At 41.0% G+C, this 16,407-nt stretch overlaps 2 protein-coding genes across 13 annotated transcripts in view; one reads left to right on the forward strand and one right to left on the reverse strand.

Moving 5' to 3' along the window:
- LOC125991598 (transmembrane protein 238) overlaps positions 1-16,407 on the reverse strand; it is a 68,789-nt gene that overhangs the window by 32,636 nt on the left and 19,746 nt on the right. For all 3 annotated transcript variants that reach the window (XM_049759655.2, XM_049759654.2, XM_049759653.2), the window contains one exon: positions 4,066-4,110. In XM_049759655.2, coding sequence (XP_049615612.1) covers positions 4,066-4,110 — 45 coding nt within the window. The remainder of the gene's footprint in view (positions 1-4,065; positions 4,111-16,407) is intronic.
- The window catches only part of LOC125991594 (protein shisa-6), a 37,529-nt gene that overhangs the window by 4,094 nt on the left and 17,028 nt on the right, over positions 1-16,407 (forward strand). For all 10 annotated transcript variants that reach the window (XM_049759634.2, XM_049759640.2, XM_049759641.2 and 7 more), the window contains one exon: positions 3,249-3,356. In XM_049759634.2, the coding sequence (XP_049615591.1) occupies positions 3,249-3,356 (108 nt within the window). The remainder of the gene's footprint in view (positions 1-3,248; positions 3,357-16,407) is intronic.

Below are 16,407 nucleotides of genomic sequence, written 5' to 3' on the forward strand. Positions count from 1 at the left end.
TTCTCTTTTTTTCTATTATATATCTGCATTATCTGTGGGGGTTTTGATTCCTTTTTAGATCTGAGTGTAAACACTGCGCACCCTGCAGCCAGAACAAGGACTAGACCTTGAAAATGAGGAGCAGATACCTTTACAGGAGTTTGCCTTCAGTTAAAATAAACAATAATCGCTTCTCTGAGTAATGCAGTTTGGCCGGCAGCTCTCTGAACTGAAGTTGATTTATTTAGCGCAGTCCACAGGCAGTGATTTACCTCTTTCTTTTTTTTTTTTTGCCCCCCTCTGCCTTGTTTCCCTCAATTGCTTTTTCCTCGCTCATAAGCATAGAGATGAAATGCATAGCTTGCTAGCACTGGACTTGTGAAGTACGGAAGAAGAAGAATAAAAAAACGGTGCTATATTGCAGCTTGAAAAAGATAAATGACTGTCAAAAAAAAAAACCAAACAAACTTAGGAAACAGGCTTAAAGAAAAACGATGGTACCCAAAGTTGAGGATTTTGTTGCATAGCTTTTTGGGGCGTTTAGTGCCATCAAACAGTTTTTGTAACTAAACCTCTCTGTGTGTATTTTCTCCCACTCTTTGGTTCTCCCACTGTTCATAAACTTACAAAGCCTTTTAAGGTGGTAACAATATATATTTGCCATTCCTTACAGTATTAAAGGTCAAGTTTTTTTCTTTTAGTGAACCCGATAATAGCTTTGCACCTTTATTTTTATATTTTTTTTACCAGCCGCAATGACCTTTAGCTTGGTTTTGTTGTTTTCCTATTTTGCAGAAGAGAAAAAATCAGCTGCACTTTTGAATGGTCCAAGTCATATGTCGCAAAGTCATTTAATGGTATCGAGCTAATTGCTGCACTCCAGTTGTTGACCCATAGGCCGATCAATATATGATGACTGAGACTCCAAATTGAGGTTAATGCAAGTTGGTGCCTGGCCAGCACTTACCTTTACATAACAATAAAAAAGGGGCCACTTGAGCAATCCAGGTCTGCATCAACTCTATTAATTTTAATTTTTGCCTCCATTTAATGGCTTTGCCCTTGAGTTTATAATTAGCTGGCCCTTGGCCTAGGTTAGGCCCCTTTGCAAAGTTTCATGCCAATCGTGCTGAGAGAAACAAAACAACAGACGTGGGTGAGACGATAACCTCCTCAGTCAGAGGTAATTATCATAACACACTCTTAAACACCCACACCCGTAGCTGTAGCCACCCCGCAATTAATTCTGTGTACGGGCTTTCCGCGGCGACAGCACCGACTCCCACTTGCCAATAGAATCATCACTTGTATGTAAAAAACATTTCTAAAGCCCTCGTGAGAGCACTTCTATTAAGCCGCAGCATCTGAGGTTGTAGTCACACATGTAGTTCATATTTCTCTTGTCTGAATCGATCCATGGATTGGCAAAAAACATCTATCTTCTCTGGTTGACTTTGTGTCGGAAAAATTATTGGTTAGGAAAAGGGAAGAAAGCTTGCGAGCGATGCATAAAGCAGCAAAAAATGAAGCAACCTGACGTTTATTGATAAATTTAATATAGTAGAATTCTAATCTAATAGACTGATTTGGGGAACGCGGTTGTCTGTGACAGCCGGTTATTTTCTTGTGGCCTAAAAACACCCAATACAATAAAACGAAATATTGTTATAAACCTATTTCATCGCCTACAAAAATCCTAGTAAAGCAAAACACATACATGGATTACAAAAAATGTTTGTTGATCCAAAATGACCTTATTGTTTCCGTGGCCAAGATCACGCTTGCAGTTCGCTTTAGTTCACACAAGTGTTTTTTTTGTTTGCTGTATTCACCCCTGTCCAAGCCAACTGCACCAGTGGGGGAAACTAACTAGCGTAGGCACCCTGAGAGACCTCCGCTAATTTGTTTCCCTTCCTAGATCTCATTATTGGCCCTTATTATACAGCTGGAACCTTAGCCCGCTCAGTGTGCGTGCGAAGCACTTGCTGCATTTGTTTCATTGGAAGATAATAGCAGGGCGGGTTTCCATGTCAATGATCTAAAACTCAATATTTGTCCACACGACGTGCATGTCTGCATTTCCAACCCGGTAAAATCAGTCATAGCATAGGTGTCAAACCCAAGGCCCGGCGGCCAGATACGGGCCGCCACATCATTTTATGCGGCCCGCCAAGACAATATTTGCATCGACTTTGTCATTACTAAAATGACAAATTGTCTTCCATTTTAAAAAATAGAGACAATGTTTTTACTAGTCTCAGTTTGTTGCGTAGCCTGGACTGTATGTCTATAGAAGACGTTGACAGTCATAATGGGAAACTATGATGCGGGCCGCGACAAAAATATTATTCATAGCATCACTGTGTTCAAGCTTCAATTGACCTTGGGGTTTGCAAAGTATAACTCCCCAATGAGAGCCACACATTACCCCAGGCGGGCCAGCAGGGTTTATATAAATAAAAAAAGAGACAATTACTCACAGTTTGGGTGTCCTGTGAGGAATTCAGATTGGGTATTACTATAAGAAACCACAGAGCAGCACTGCATGCTCAATTTCATGGCATTGTTGAGGTGAAAATTGTGAATTCCTTTGTAGCAAGGACATTGAATTCATAGTGCGTAGCCCCTTTTGCCGCAGGCACACCACGTGGCCTCACCTTAAGATGAGAACACGCATAGTGGGATGAGGGGCATTCCTTTTGAAGGATCTTTCCGATTCAAGGGCTGTCGGAGTGGACCTGTCTACCAAAGACTTGGGTGACAAACGCCAATGACAATGAGCGTCAGTCACGCAAGGGAAAATAGCACTGCATTTTAAAGCCTAGTGGGAACATTTCTGCTCAAAGTGCATGGTGGGTGGAGGAAACTAATTGCCACGCAATTGTGCTCGGGAAAATGTAAAGACTACTATATTTTTGTTTGTTTGTTGATCGTGTCGAGGGATTTGATAATCCTGCTTTAGAGTGCAGTGGGTGGTAGGCTTGTGTTAAAGTGCATGAATTTCTAAGTTGTTTTGCATAAAAATAAAATAGCTGCATGCATATTTACACGGAGTCCTGCCTTTGCAAATATGCTGTTCTAAACAGACACTTGCTGGCCACGACATTTGATAAATGACAAATGAAAAGGGCAATCAGCAAAGAGAGGGAGGGCTGCGCCGTTGTGGGAGTGGCCAATGAAAGTGTAGCTTGTTGTGAAAACGCTTTTTAAATAAAGATGCCCGGCATTGTGTATGTTCAGTAACTGTTTCCACATCTGTGTACAAATAGGTCATTACGGGAAGGAGAGTGTGCGGAGTAGTGGCGGCGGCGGCGGCGCAGACCTTCACAACTTCATCTCCTCTGGCTTTGTGACATTGGGGCGAGGTCCTCAGAAAGGTAACAATCATTTTTTTGCTCTTCCTGACTGGTGAAGAGACCTTTGCGCTTCTCCATTTTGTGCCAACAACATAGGCGAAATGTCTCCTGATTCAATTTCCCTCCAGAATAATCCCCATGAATTGCTGCCGCTGTCTTGCAATTAAATCTAATGCTAACACAAGACGCACAACTGATGGGAGTGAAGGTAACGTGAAGTGCTGCACATCTTTTCAGCGCACGTACAGCGCCATTAGCGAGAGGGACCACACTTATCCCTCGGGTAATGCATTGATTAGTATGCAGCCATGTTGCCCAAGCTCTGATTTATTCTCATCCATTTTGGCTCCACAAATCAGATGCCCCTGCGTGTCACCACATGGGGGATTGGAAAGCCCTTTTGCTTGGTCCTGCTTTCCAAGGTTTATTTGGAAATGTTTGCGCCACAGTAAGACTGCAGGTAACGTTTGATTGGGGTTTACTGGTAAAAGCAAAAGTCGGGACAGAATTTGGTTCTTCTGCTTCTATTTCTAATCTTACTCATAACTATGAAACCTTCTCATTTTTTTAAAGTGTGCAACAACCAATGCATTGATATCTGATGCTTGTCAACTCATACTGGACAGTGAGCGATAATAATACCAAATAGCAACACGAGGATAGATAAAACAGCATACATACATTTCATTTTACGGTTGAGATTAAAGAGGAAAAAAAAACATCCACTCACCCATCATGCTTCTTCCGAATATAATAGGAATCAGACCAATGCAACCTGTAAAAGGACAGATCAGATCTTTAGGTGAGCACAAATTGTCCCAAACCAATGTGAAAACATTACATTTAAACATAAATCACAAAGTGTAGGGTACGTTTGCACAAGAATTCAAAGAAATCTCCACCTTGAGGAATCTGAATCCCCCTTTTAAAAAAGATACTGCAACTACACACTGTCCCAGTATTGGTACCAACTGCCTGTCTGTCCTCTACACTTGTGTATTTTGTGATACTTTCCCTTGTGAGTATTATGTAATGTGTCACCATTGGTCAGGGTAACTACAAGTGTTATCAAGCTCATTATTCGGAGAGTGATTGTGATGTACTTAGGCATGTGTTACTTTCCGCTTTGAGACCACTTTTCAAGAATATTCCCTATTGCTCTTCAAAGTGCTGTTGGATAAACAAGCCAGAACTACTGCATTATTATCAATTCTATATACTACATACATACATACACATTCACACATACAATAAACAATCATTTTGGTTTAAGGCTGTTTCCATGAAATCTGCTTCTAATACGCAGGCAATAGAAAAAAGAGAGTTGTTTTTCTCTGAAGTGAATCCCTTTTACCAGGAATAAAAATAATAACACAAAAAATGATTACGCTGTATGAAGGATGTTTGTTCTAAACAAATCCTTCCCTGGGTACACGTAACACAAAAGCGTTGCGCTTTTGTGCTTATCAGCATGAGGCGCTTGTTAGCATTTAGCTCGTGTGTGGTGAAACCTGCTGGTAGCTTTTGATTATATTTCTTAAAACAATACAAAAATATGCATTTGAAAAGGATGCCGAGTATTAGTGACAGCTTTCAGCTCATTGTAAGATGTGGTGCCTCATGGCAGGTATGAGTGTGGGTTGAATCCTAAATCAATAAAACGCTGCTCTCACGTTTAGATGTGTTTCACTCGCCAATTATCACTCCGAAACACTTTAACCAAGCGTCTCTACCTGTTTGTTTTTATTTCGTGGGTCAGTCATTCACCCGTCTGGCTTTTATAATTTAGAAATGATCAAATCCAGTAATTTAGGGAGACAAATTCTGGGCTGACAGTCAGTAAGAGATGAAGTCAGAATGAGGCGGACACTAAGTAAGCAGTCAGGTTGAATAAAAATCATAGTGGAGCTTCATTATTTTTTCAACAGCTTTGCTCGGCTTGTTTTTCTCTGGCTGAGGGTAACAAAGCCGGAAAGGCGAAAAAACAGTTACATATTCAACGGCGCAGAATCAAAAACTTCTTTGGCTTTTTTTTTTTTCCACACTTGTTTAGCACATTACAGTGTTTATTTTTTGCCACACTGACAGAATCAGGTTTTGTTGTCATGATGTCTTCCTTTGGCTTGTGTACGTTTGCTCTGTTAAATTATACAAGCTGATAGAGAACGGGTGTTTGTGTGAGGCGAGATAACCCTGAGGGAGGACAGGTGAGGTCAGGGGGTGTTCCGACGCATCCTGACAGCTGGATGCTTCACATCTGTTCGCTGACATAAAAAAAACTAAACTTGAAAACTTAAAATCCAGCGCTGGTGAGCGGGAAAAAAAAAGATTGCAATTTGAAATTGTTTGCATAAATAAGCTTTTGTTTTAAGGATAAATAAAAGGCACTGCTGAGAAGACATTTTACTGCACATGTGATAAATATCTAAATCACTGGTATGTAGAATTTTAGAATAATATTTGGAGTCATTATTTGCCGCCTTTGATCTGAAATGAGATATGTCACGGCTGCTGTCACTAAACTCCAGCAGAGATGTTAGCTGCTTGACTCCTTTCAAAGCCACCTGCTACCCGGTTAGTGTGTCACCCTTTTTGTTTTTTTTTGGTCTTTGAGGGTGCTTGTCTTTTCCCAAAGTGACACTATTAAAAAACGTTCCATTTTGCATTCACAGCAGTGTCACTTTGTGATGTTGGTATATCTCGTCCCTCCAAAATCCATAAATGATAAAAACCCTTTTTAAGTCAAGATAACTAACTTTGTGTTGATTCAAAGATGTTCAGTGTTTTATCACAAACTTTGTGGCCAACTGCAGATACAATATTCTCACTTAATCTATTAAAGGAAAAAAAAACGTGGGCTCTAAAGATGAAAAAATAATAAAAAATAAAAATGTGCCAATTGTCTTACAGACGGATTAACTTCACTGCTCATGTCACAGCAATTAAATGATTAGAACACATCATTGTGCTTATTATTATTTGGGCCGTGTCCCAGTGTAATTATGGTAATTTGAGATATTTTAGTGAGGCAATACTTCAAACCACTGGTCTATACTTTTTCCTTTTAGAATCATCCACTGAGAAATTAGATGTTGAACGGAGAAATGGCCCCAAATTTTAAATCCACACCAAACTTTGGCGTAAAAAAAAAAAACCCAATGTGGATCATAACCATCTTTAACTTGGCGCATTTAAAAAAGACAACCCTCAACCAAACCAAGGCCTTGCGTAAACGACACGGATTTATAGCTTCCTTGTTTTTAAGCGGTGCAAATTCTCCCCCACATGATTGTCCCATACATATGCAAAGAAAAGCCCAATAGCGAGTTGAAATGAATTGTTTTTGTCACCGAGGAAGTATGGTGTACTTTTGCATTCACTCACTGTCACAAAGAGAAACTCGGCACTGTAAATCACTGTCACATTTGCACACATATTTCTCTGCCCTACAGAGTGTTTAAAGAGAGCAAAGCTGTGTGTGCAGATGGATGGAGAGAGAATTCTTATGACGGATGTTGCTGCTTTCCAACTCGCATGCCCCCATTGATCAAATGTTTCTACCTTGGACACAGTGCAGAGTGGCTTGACAGCCAGCATGCAAATGTGGCTTTAGATATTCCGCTTGCCAGCTGTTATTGCTTGAATATGTCCATTTTAATTATTTCTCCGTGCGTCACTCTTGTTGATAGGGGAACAGTGCCAAATCTTTGCACTCGGAGAAGTGATTACTTCATTGTTCTTCCCTTGGCGTGTGCCGCACTTGATAAGGCAAACTTTCTTGAGATTTTCAAAAGCACCTTTGATACATCATGTTGGTGAAAAATGTGCTTATTTGTGTAGAGGTAGAAGAACACATCTGCCAATGTTTTATTGTTTAGTATTTATCACTATTTATAGAATGGCCAGTCAGTGAATAATAAATAACAGTAGCTTTTTATTTACAATACCATTCAGCTTTAATATGAACCAAATTCATCAAACCCACCAAATGTTAAATGTCTGAACTGGTCCCTCATATGTGATTTCATAAATAATGTGTTCAATGGTTGCACATTGATGCTATCGTCTTTTCTATCCATTCCCCTAATGCGGATGGACTAGCACAGTTAGCAAGACTCAAACCTCTTTTTCAAAGAATTTGCAATCCCGCTCTTCCGTAGGGATTGTAAAATCTGCTTAAGAGCCGGAATATAGGCAGGTTGCTTTGTGTCTGCTTTTGATTGGCAGCACCCTCCACTCTAACTGCTCATACAAATTGATAGCTGGGTTCACAGGAGGTGGGCGGCTGGCCGGGCGACTCGCTGCCTCAGCATTTTGTCAAACAACCAATGACGGAGCGCTAATAAGGTTCCGCGGAGAGCAAACCAGGGCCACGGCATTCATTAGCCCAAACCAAAGATCAAGGTAATTTTGACTAAAGCAAAGTTTGAAGGAAAAGATAAGCTTCTTTTGTCCTTGTATCTCCGAAGCTCCCGTTACTGAATATGCACGATAGATCAACAATTAGGACGAAGGTTAAAAGGAAGGAAGGGAGCAGCAGTTTTTTTTTTTCCCTTGGTAAGTGTGCTGCCTGTTCACTTGCGAGAGGGAAATATCAAGTAGGTTTATGTGGACTAAGTGGGCCTTAATAACCACCCCTACAGACCTACTTGCTTGTTTCTCTTCACCCTTATTCACACAGCTCATTAAGGAATCCTTGGTGTCCTTTACCCAAGAAGCGAGTTTGACAACTTCTCCGCCTTGCAAAATTAACACTCGCCTGGCAGCATTCTCTATAAAAGCGAACAGAGCACAAACGTGGAGGTCAGTGAATGACAAGTCACCCCACAATTCCTGACAAGCCCGGTGGGTATCCTGCACTTCCCGACACACTCCTGTCAATTACACTGATGTCACTTTTGTGGAAAGACACAGGGAATGACAGCACCTCTTATCATTGTCCTTCTGCAGTAGCCACTTTGAAATAAGTACTTATTTGTCGGGACGCGAGCCGGACGCAAGACAAAGAAGCTCTTTCCAAAGGGACGAGATGGGAACGTAGCCAAGAATATCTGATTGTGTTAAACCGAGCGAGCTGAAGGAGAAAAGCAGGTCGTTGTGCTTCTCAGGTCAGAAACATTTTGGGGCTGTAGATTCGTTCCTATTTTGGGAATATTAGAATTTCTTTTAAAAATTGTAAAAGAATTACCACTATTACATAGACAAAAAAAGATTGAATCACTACCTGGAGCAAGTATATATGAAGGCAATATATATATTATATTAGTATATGTGATGGCAGTTCAAATTCGGGTGATTTCCAAATGACATTCCGATGTTTTACTTTGGAGATTTGACAGTACAAAGGCAAGAGAAGAGGTAGTCCTCCTTGCATGCATGACACGGGGGACTATACTTTAAAAGGCTGCTGTGGCGTGGCGTGCCGTTCGGGGCCTGTGGAAAGCTCCTAATGTGGCGCATCAATCAACTTGCTTCCCGCCGCACAGCATGGGAACTTTTATCTTTGCTCATTAAAGTAAGTGCAGCTATTTTATGCATGGGCTGGAATGCGGGGACTTTTTCCATGCTAATTTCTCACATTTAGGTTTGTTATTAATCATCTTTGATCAGTGGGGTTCTGTGCACTAATAAATTGGAACAGAGGCTGTCTTGGATTCATTTCATGCTGAAGCGTCAACAAACTTATGCAAAGCTGTTTAATGGAAATATATAGGATGTCGCAGCTTCAAAAAGCGTCTCAACTTTACAGTTAAATGAAGCGCAGGAGAGAAATGGGCTCATCCTGTAAATCGCAGAGTAAACAGAAACAAAGTGTGGACATTGAGTGAGAAAAATCTCAGCATTTTGAAGTCCAATCCATCCACAAGTCTCCTTTACCCTCCTCGATTCATTCAAAATAAATATGACCAATGAAAAATGGAGTAACCCTCTCTGGAATAAAACAGACTTTTAAAACATTCCCATATGCCCAGCATACATATATAAAGGTACGAAGCTAGCACATTCTTAGCTACTACCGAAACCAGAAATAGCCACATCGCAGATGAAATGAAAGATGGAATAAAGTTTGTCCAAATAACAAACAGCCAGCACATTTAAAGTGGGACCTTGGAACGTACATGGAGAAATCACCATAGCAAACGGAAAGGATGGCAAAGCTCTGAGAGGAAAGTCAAAACTTTTGTATGGCACAATAGAGGAGAATCTATTCATCACGTTGAAAAGTCAAAGTGTATATTAAACAGCTCTGTCCTTGTTGGTTTAAGCCATAAATCATCTGTTATAAATAGTCCCGCAGGCATTTGGAGGATGTCTCCAAGTGGACTGGTAAAATACACATTTCGACTTTGTCGTGTTGACCTCAAGCAGCTTTCTATCCACCTTCCTCAAAAAGCAAGACAAACTGAAGCTCTCAACTCTAATCTATAATTCATAACCAAAAAGCTCAGACTGGCAAAGGCAGATAACTTGGTCAGTTTTGCTCCTTTCTCCGCCAGCAGCCGCATGACTATTATCCAGGGGCCATTGTGCGGGGAAACAAATGGGAAAATTGCCTCTCTAGCTTGGGTATTAGGAATTGTGTTGAATGTGCCCAATTTGAATGTGGACTTGCCATTCAGAGGTTGAGAAGCCGCCTATTGCACTGTGCAAATAATGAAGAACGGGGAGGGATGAGATTCAAATTAATCATCTCTATAGATTGGGCTTTATCTTCTAATCTAGCTCTGGTATTAACATTTAAAAGGGTTATACGTTCCCCCCCCCCCCTTCTTCTTGCCTTTTTGTTCTAATTTAAAGCGGCTGAGGCGAGTCTTTTAAGAGAAGATGGTCTTTAATATTAGTTCCATCTCCAGTCAAGATCATTTTATGGGGTAGTAGCTGATAAATGACTCCTGCTGTGGTGGTAATCTGTAATCGTTACCAATTTACAATGGGCAGTTGTTTACTAAGTACCCATTTATTTGCTAATTCCGCATTTACAGATGATAAACGATCACGAGGAACCTTTCATTTGTTGTTCTCGATGAACGAATGTTTCTATAATCCAATTGAGCGACCGCGAAACGGTCAAATGTCTTGTTATTAAAATTGGAGTCAAGTCTATCTGTGGCCGTCAATAAAGCAGGTGGCTGCTTCCCTGGGCTTCCATTTCACACCGTTGTTCGCACGAGCTTGAGGAATGAGAGATCAACACCTTGTCAGGCGTAGCCATTAGGGTCCAATTTGGGATTCTCGTGGGAAGTGAAAGACTTGGCGTGCTGAGCCGAAAGCTCCGCCGGCCGGGTCCGTGAGCAAGAACGCTCAGCCATGTCTGCACCTCTTTACTGTCACTTAGTCCATCACCCATCACTCAGTGCACCTCTGTTATGAATCGTGCTGCAAATTGCCCCAACATTGTTACCCGCACAGCTTTGTTGAACCTCCTCCTCCCCTTGAATTACGGCCGATCCAGGTTATTGGTATTAAATCGACAATACCGGACCATGAGGTGAGATATAAGTGAAAGGTGCCCGCAACAGGGATAAATAATGAGCGTTCCCATGGGGCCATTAGCGGTTACGAACGGGAGGGAGCATGTCAGATGGTGGAAGGAATTCTTCCACACAGCAATGGTGCCTGCCTGTTAGTACCCAAAGGGACTTTGGTAAAGGTGTGAAAACATAGGAAACATAGGAGCTAACTAAAATAGAGAAAAATGATGAATGCATGAATGAGAGTCCAGCGCTTATCATTTTAGTAATAATGATGAGCAATACCTAAAATTGAAAGTCTCTTCTCATTAATGTTGGTCCTTTAGTGGTGCTTCCCATCAGCACACTTGATTTTTTTCCTTTCTTTGGTCAGGAAAAAACAGGAAATATATTTAATGTCATTCTCAATCCATAAGACGGACTTAAAACTCTTTTCCACTAGCTAGCTAAACTTCTTTTTCATCAACATGTTTTGCTACTAATAAGCGGAATGTCACCATTTTATTTTGTAATGTAATTTCTGTCCGATATTCTTCATTTCGTCATTCTGTCAAGCTACTTTTATAAAGGGCACAAACTTTGAAAGGTTGCAGCGCCAGCTCAAGTTTTGGGAGCAGATTCAAGAAAATGATTTCCTTTCCCCAAAGTTTCCCCAAGTCATTAGTACTGGAAAGTAATTGTTACATATTTACAAAAGAACTTTCAAATCAGACCAAATTGGCTGCATGCTGCCATTCCTGACAGACAGGAGCTTTTATTGTTCTTCCCAGCTGAGTCGAAGAGTTTCCATGTCTTAATTACCTGACACACTTTTGGCACAGTGCAGCACTACCGAGCTGGCTGGCAAACACCACGGGGAAGATAACGGGGTGGGCTCAGCTGAGACGGACGGACAGAAGCCAGGGGAGAACGCAACCGAGAAAGAGAGAGAGAGAGAGAGCGAGAGAAGGCCCCCAGCTAGCATGCCTCGGATGACAGATGTGACAGTGGAGGGGGCCTTGAGATCCCCAAGGAGGAACACAAGAACATGCCAGATCTATTTCGGAGAAGTCCCGTATGCCCGTATAGCAGAATTGAAAGAGCTACGAACCATAAGGAAAAAAAAGAAAAGAAAATGTAAATCCCTGGCTTTGTTTATTGTCTGATCTATTTTGTTGCAAGTAAGGGCATTCCCCCAGGAAGAAAGAGATTTCTCAACTCGCCGTGTAATGAAATACAATGTTGCTGTCAGTGTATAGATTACAGGTGCAATGAAAAGAAAATATATATGGATATGCCATTATTCTTCCAAAAATTGCCCTACTTTGCCTGGTCTGGCAGACATTCTGACACTTTAACATCCAATATGAGAGTTTCTGCGTTTTTTTTTTTAGTATGGACAACAAACTGATTCACGGCTAAAGTGTGAGGTTTTTATTCTTCAGTTGGGCAAATTAATTAGAAGCTTGATTCTTCATGAGAATTTTTTTTTAAATAGCTTTTGCTGAACTCGCTTGTTTACACTCCAACTGTATCGTGTAGTATATTTTCCATGCTGACAAAGGATATTCACACGGCTCGGTTAATCCGGGATTCCGGCGCCTCGTGTTTCTTTCGAAAGTGCCGTCGCCAACTACAGCCTCCGTGCATTCTCTAACAAAGCCTTGAGGTCGAAGCAGATGCACGACATCATTGTGAGTTGTTGTGACATTGGAAACACAATTGCCGCATAAAATGCTTTTACATGCATTGTCTAGTGTGTTGATCTGCTCTAATAGATGCCATGCTCCTCTCGCATTTTATATCACAGCCTACGATGCGGCGCTTTTATCATTATTAAGCACACAATGCGGATGTGAATCATCCAGTTGTGTCTCTTTATTCTTGGAAGGTGGCATTGATCGGTCTGCTGGAGGCAGTCTCTGCCAGCCTAGCCAGCGTCATCAATATTGCATCAGGTTGAGTCTAAACAGTGCGGAACTCTTTAGCAGTCCATCAAGGGAAGCGTAAAATGGAGGCTTGTCTTTATTTCCCCGCATGCAACTAATATGACCCTTTGCACTGAATGGACCACAATCCACATACTAGTTTGGTTCTATTGAAAACTACATACAGCAAATCGATGTACATCATTCAGACCTGGAAAAGCAATGATGTACAATTGAAAAAAATGAATGTTAAAAAGTGCGGATGAGCTAATATTGACTGACCGACTTCATTTGGATCATTTGAAGAAAAATCTCCATGGAGACGTAAACAAGATTTTGAAGCAAACTCAATCAGACTTCATTGTTCCCATGTAACTCTCCCTTCATCGTGGTGGACTGACTGTGTGGCAGACACAGCAAATAAGAAGATATTACAAAAAGGAATTAGCTTTGCAGTTTCAGCAATGCCTCTTAGGAAATATATTGGTAAATGGAGCATGTTCCAAGAGGGGGATATCTGCAGCGCTGGCAACTTACTCACTTCGGTTGGGCCTTTTCGCTCACTCATTAACCTTGCATGGAAGTTGTTTGCATATGTGCATGCATGGCATTTTGGGCTTGCTAATCAATTTGGGCTTAGAAGAGAGGAGAGTGCCGTTAATTTACATTTATTTAGTTTTTGTAAATTTAAAGCTTCGAGTTTGGAGTTGTAATTTCAGAGCACCTGCAGTATTTCAAAGTAGCTTATTAACTTGATTCAGGGCATAGGGCAGAGGTGAGCAATTCATTTTCCAATTTTTAAATGAATAGCTCAAAGAACTGATCTTCAAAAAGATTAAATGTCTTGTTGTGACACATCAAGAGCCATTTAACGGTTAATCATGCAGGGTCACGTCAAAGACATCCGAATTCCGGCAGTCCTTTTTTGATGTGTTTCTGTTTCTATGGCAGAGCTAACTAATAATCAAATCAAATGCAATAAACCATAGTATAATATTTTCAGAACACTAATTGACCCTCCCGCCTTAATTGCTTTAGTGTTTCATTTGATAGCATCTTTATTTTCTCACAACGAGATAAGTGCAGATAACTCACATACATTGCTAAAGACGAAAAGGAGGATTTCAAAAGGAAATCCCATGATAGTTCCGACCGAATCATCTTGCTGAGATTGTAAAATAACATTTCATTACCGCAAGCAGCATGCGGTCTTCCACTGCTTTTTGTGTTTGAAGACGTTACCGTCGCAACCTGAGCTGCACCTGTGGTGCGACTAAGACAAACCACGTGAAAACTGAGAGATGGTGACCACACAGAGAGCAAATTAAAAGGGGAAAAATAGCGCAACATTTCTTCTCCTGTCAGTCAAGCAGGGGGACGCCACTTATCTATTATAATCTAAAAATCCAGTCTTCCCTTCCCTCAACGACATTTCTCCCAAAATACCCTTCAGATTTGCCACAAGGACATTCAGGTGACAAGATCTGACGGATATTTCTCAAAGTCCTCCGTCCTACGATATAGTCCATCTGTCCGTCCGTCCGTCCTTCAAGGCTGTACGCCGCTCATCCATTATTTTGGCTCAATGATTGAGGCCAGCAATGAGGGATCAGTGTAATGGCCGGTAAGCGGAGCCTCCTATGAGATGGCTGCGTCACACAGGCGTAAGCAAAGCAGAGGTGTCAGCCAGCCAGCGGCCTACTAATCACCCTATGCTGTGAGTAATGGCTATGAAAGCAATCACAGGCCAAATGCATCATGTCTCCCGCCACAGCCTCCCTCCCTCCATCTATCAAAGCCGCCTGGCTTGCATTTGACCGAAATGCATGTCAATTTTGAAATATGACATTTTGTAAGAGTCAGTGGGAGCATGTTGGCTCTAAAAGCACAGAATAATTAAACCCAGCCGTAAACGTCTATTGTATTTCATCTATTGACGTGTACGTGTTGTGCTTTTCAACTTGTTTCCCCTGGGTGAACATTTCAAGCATGGCTTGGGTGCATAATTACAAAAGAACATGCTCGACTGCTTTAGACAGAGTTACAATATACTACAGCAGTTATTTTCCACTTGACTCATCTTTCAATTTGTTACCCTACATGATATGAATCTGTGACTCACTTACACACCAGCGCAAAAGTGCTTGGCAAAAGTTTGATTTGTCACTTCTGCAAGGAACACGGTGAGTAGGTGTTCATGGGTAACTAATCTTTCTCCAAGCTAAAGTAGGAGGGATTCCCTGCTATTGTTTACAAATCCAGAGTGTGTGCTTTTGCAGTTCTAGTGGCATTGAGGTCATTTCAACCAGTAGCTGACACTTGCAATTAGCCTGTAATCTGACCTCCTCCTACAAACTTCTCAGCTTCGGCTTATGGAGCATGCAGTTAATATATTTCCTTAAAGAGCAGGGGAACTGCTATAAATACGGTGCGATCTCCATTTAACAGACCAACGCAAAATAGCTACTACACGTCACTCTGTACAGTAGCTGTCAAAGCCCGTTAGCTTCAGAATTAGATCCCCAGCCTCTCTATGACCCTGAACAGGACATTAAAAAAAAAAAAAGAGAATATGGATAGATATACAGTATTGTAATATGTAAAAAAATTAATAATAATCATAATCATTCATAAAAATAAACAGATTATTATATTAAAAATGTTAGATTATTCAATTCATCAATGGCATAATCGAGAGAATAATCAATTCTAAAAATATTTAATAGGAAGCTCTAAAATAATGATCAGAAAAACGTCCATTATAAGATGTATTCAATCAGCCAAGTGATGGCACATAAAAGCTTCCCTAATACTGCTCATATTCCTTTAATGCAGACTCTTGAAATTCCAGTGAGCTTTTGACATTTTACCATTTTGAAATGGGCAATTTCAAAGTGGATTAACCTTTTATGCCCAAATTTGAGCTGGCTCGCTGGGGGTTTTGTGAAAAGGACGAGCATCAGCAGCAATCAAACTTCATCTCAAATACACGGACCGATGGACAAATGCATTAGCCTTCAGTGATATGGATGGCATGGATATTTCAATATATTTAAATGCCTACATATGGTACGCTAAAGGTTCATCACATTGCCACAGCCTCCAGCTGCCTGCAGCCTGATCAGTGCAGGCTGCAAAATTAATCACCATTGCTGCTGCTGATGCGACCGGTGGCGCTTTTGTGAAATGTTAATAAAGCTATACTGAATAAGTCCGTAGCCTGTGGCAGCTCACTAAATCTCAATGACTTCATTAGCTCGTCACCGTGAGTCACGCTGCCAAAAGCAATTAAAACACAAGAGAAAATACAGCGTGGCTTCTGACACTGATACGCTCTGCTACTTTTCACATAACTGACATATCAATAGGTGTGTTGAATCAATATGCAGATTTGTCTCACTCGTTTCAAACACCTTAAGTCAGGTGGCTTTTTGTGCCAACGTAGACGCTCCCTTTAATGCTGATGTCGAGCAGGATACAATGGCCTTCAAGAATTAATTGCCTGCCACTGATTTTTTTCTTCCCCCCCCCATTTAATAGCAACAGAACAGTTCGTTCATCTGTATAAGCCTGGAAACATTAAATGGAAAAAAATCAGAAGTGAGTGGAAACAGGAAAGGTCATTCTTTGATATTCACCCAAATCATTTTGTCTTTTTATTCCTCATTCAATCAAGGAGCCAGATGAAAAAAA

The sequence above is a fragment of the Syngnathus scovelli genome, chromosome 21 (assembly GCF_024217435.2).
Source record: "Syngnathus scovelli strain Florida chromosome 21, RoL_Ssco_1.2, whole genome shotgun sequence".
Classification (NCBI taxonomy): domain Eukaryota; kingdom Metazoa; phylum Chordata; class Actinopteri; order Syngnathiformes; family Syngnathidae; genus Syngnathus; species Syngnathus scovelli.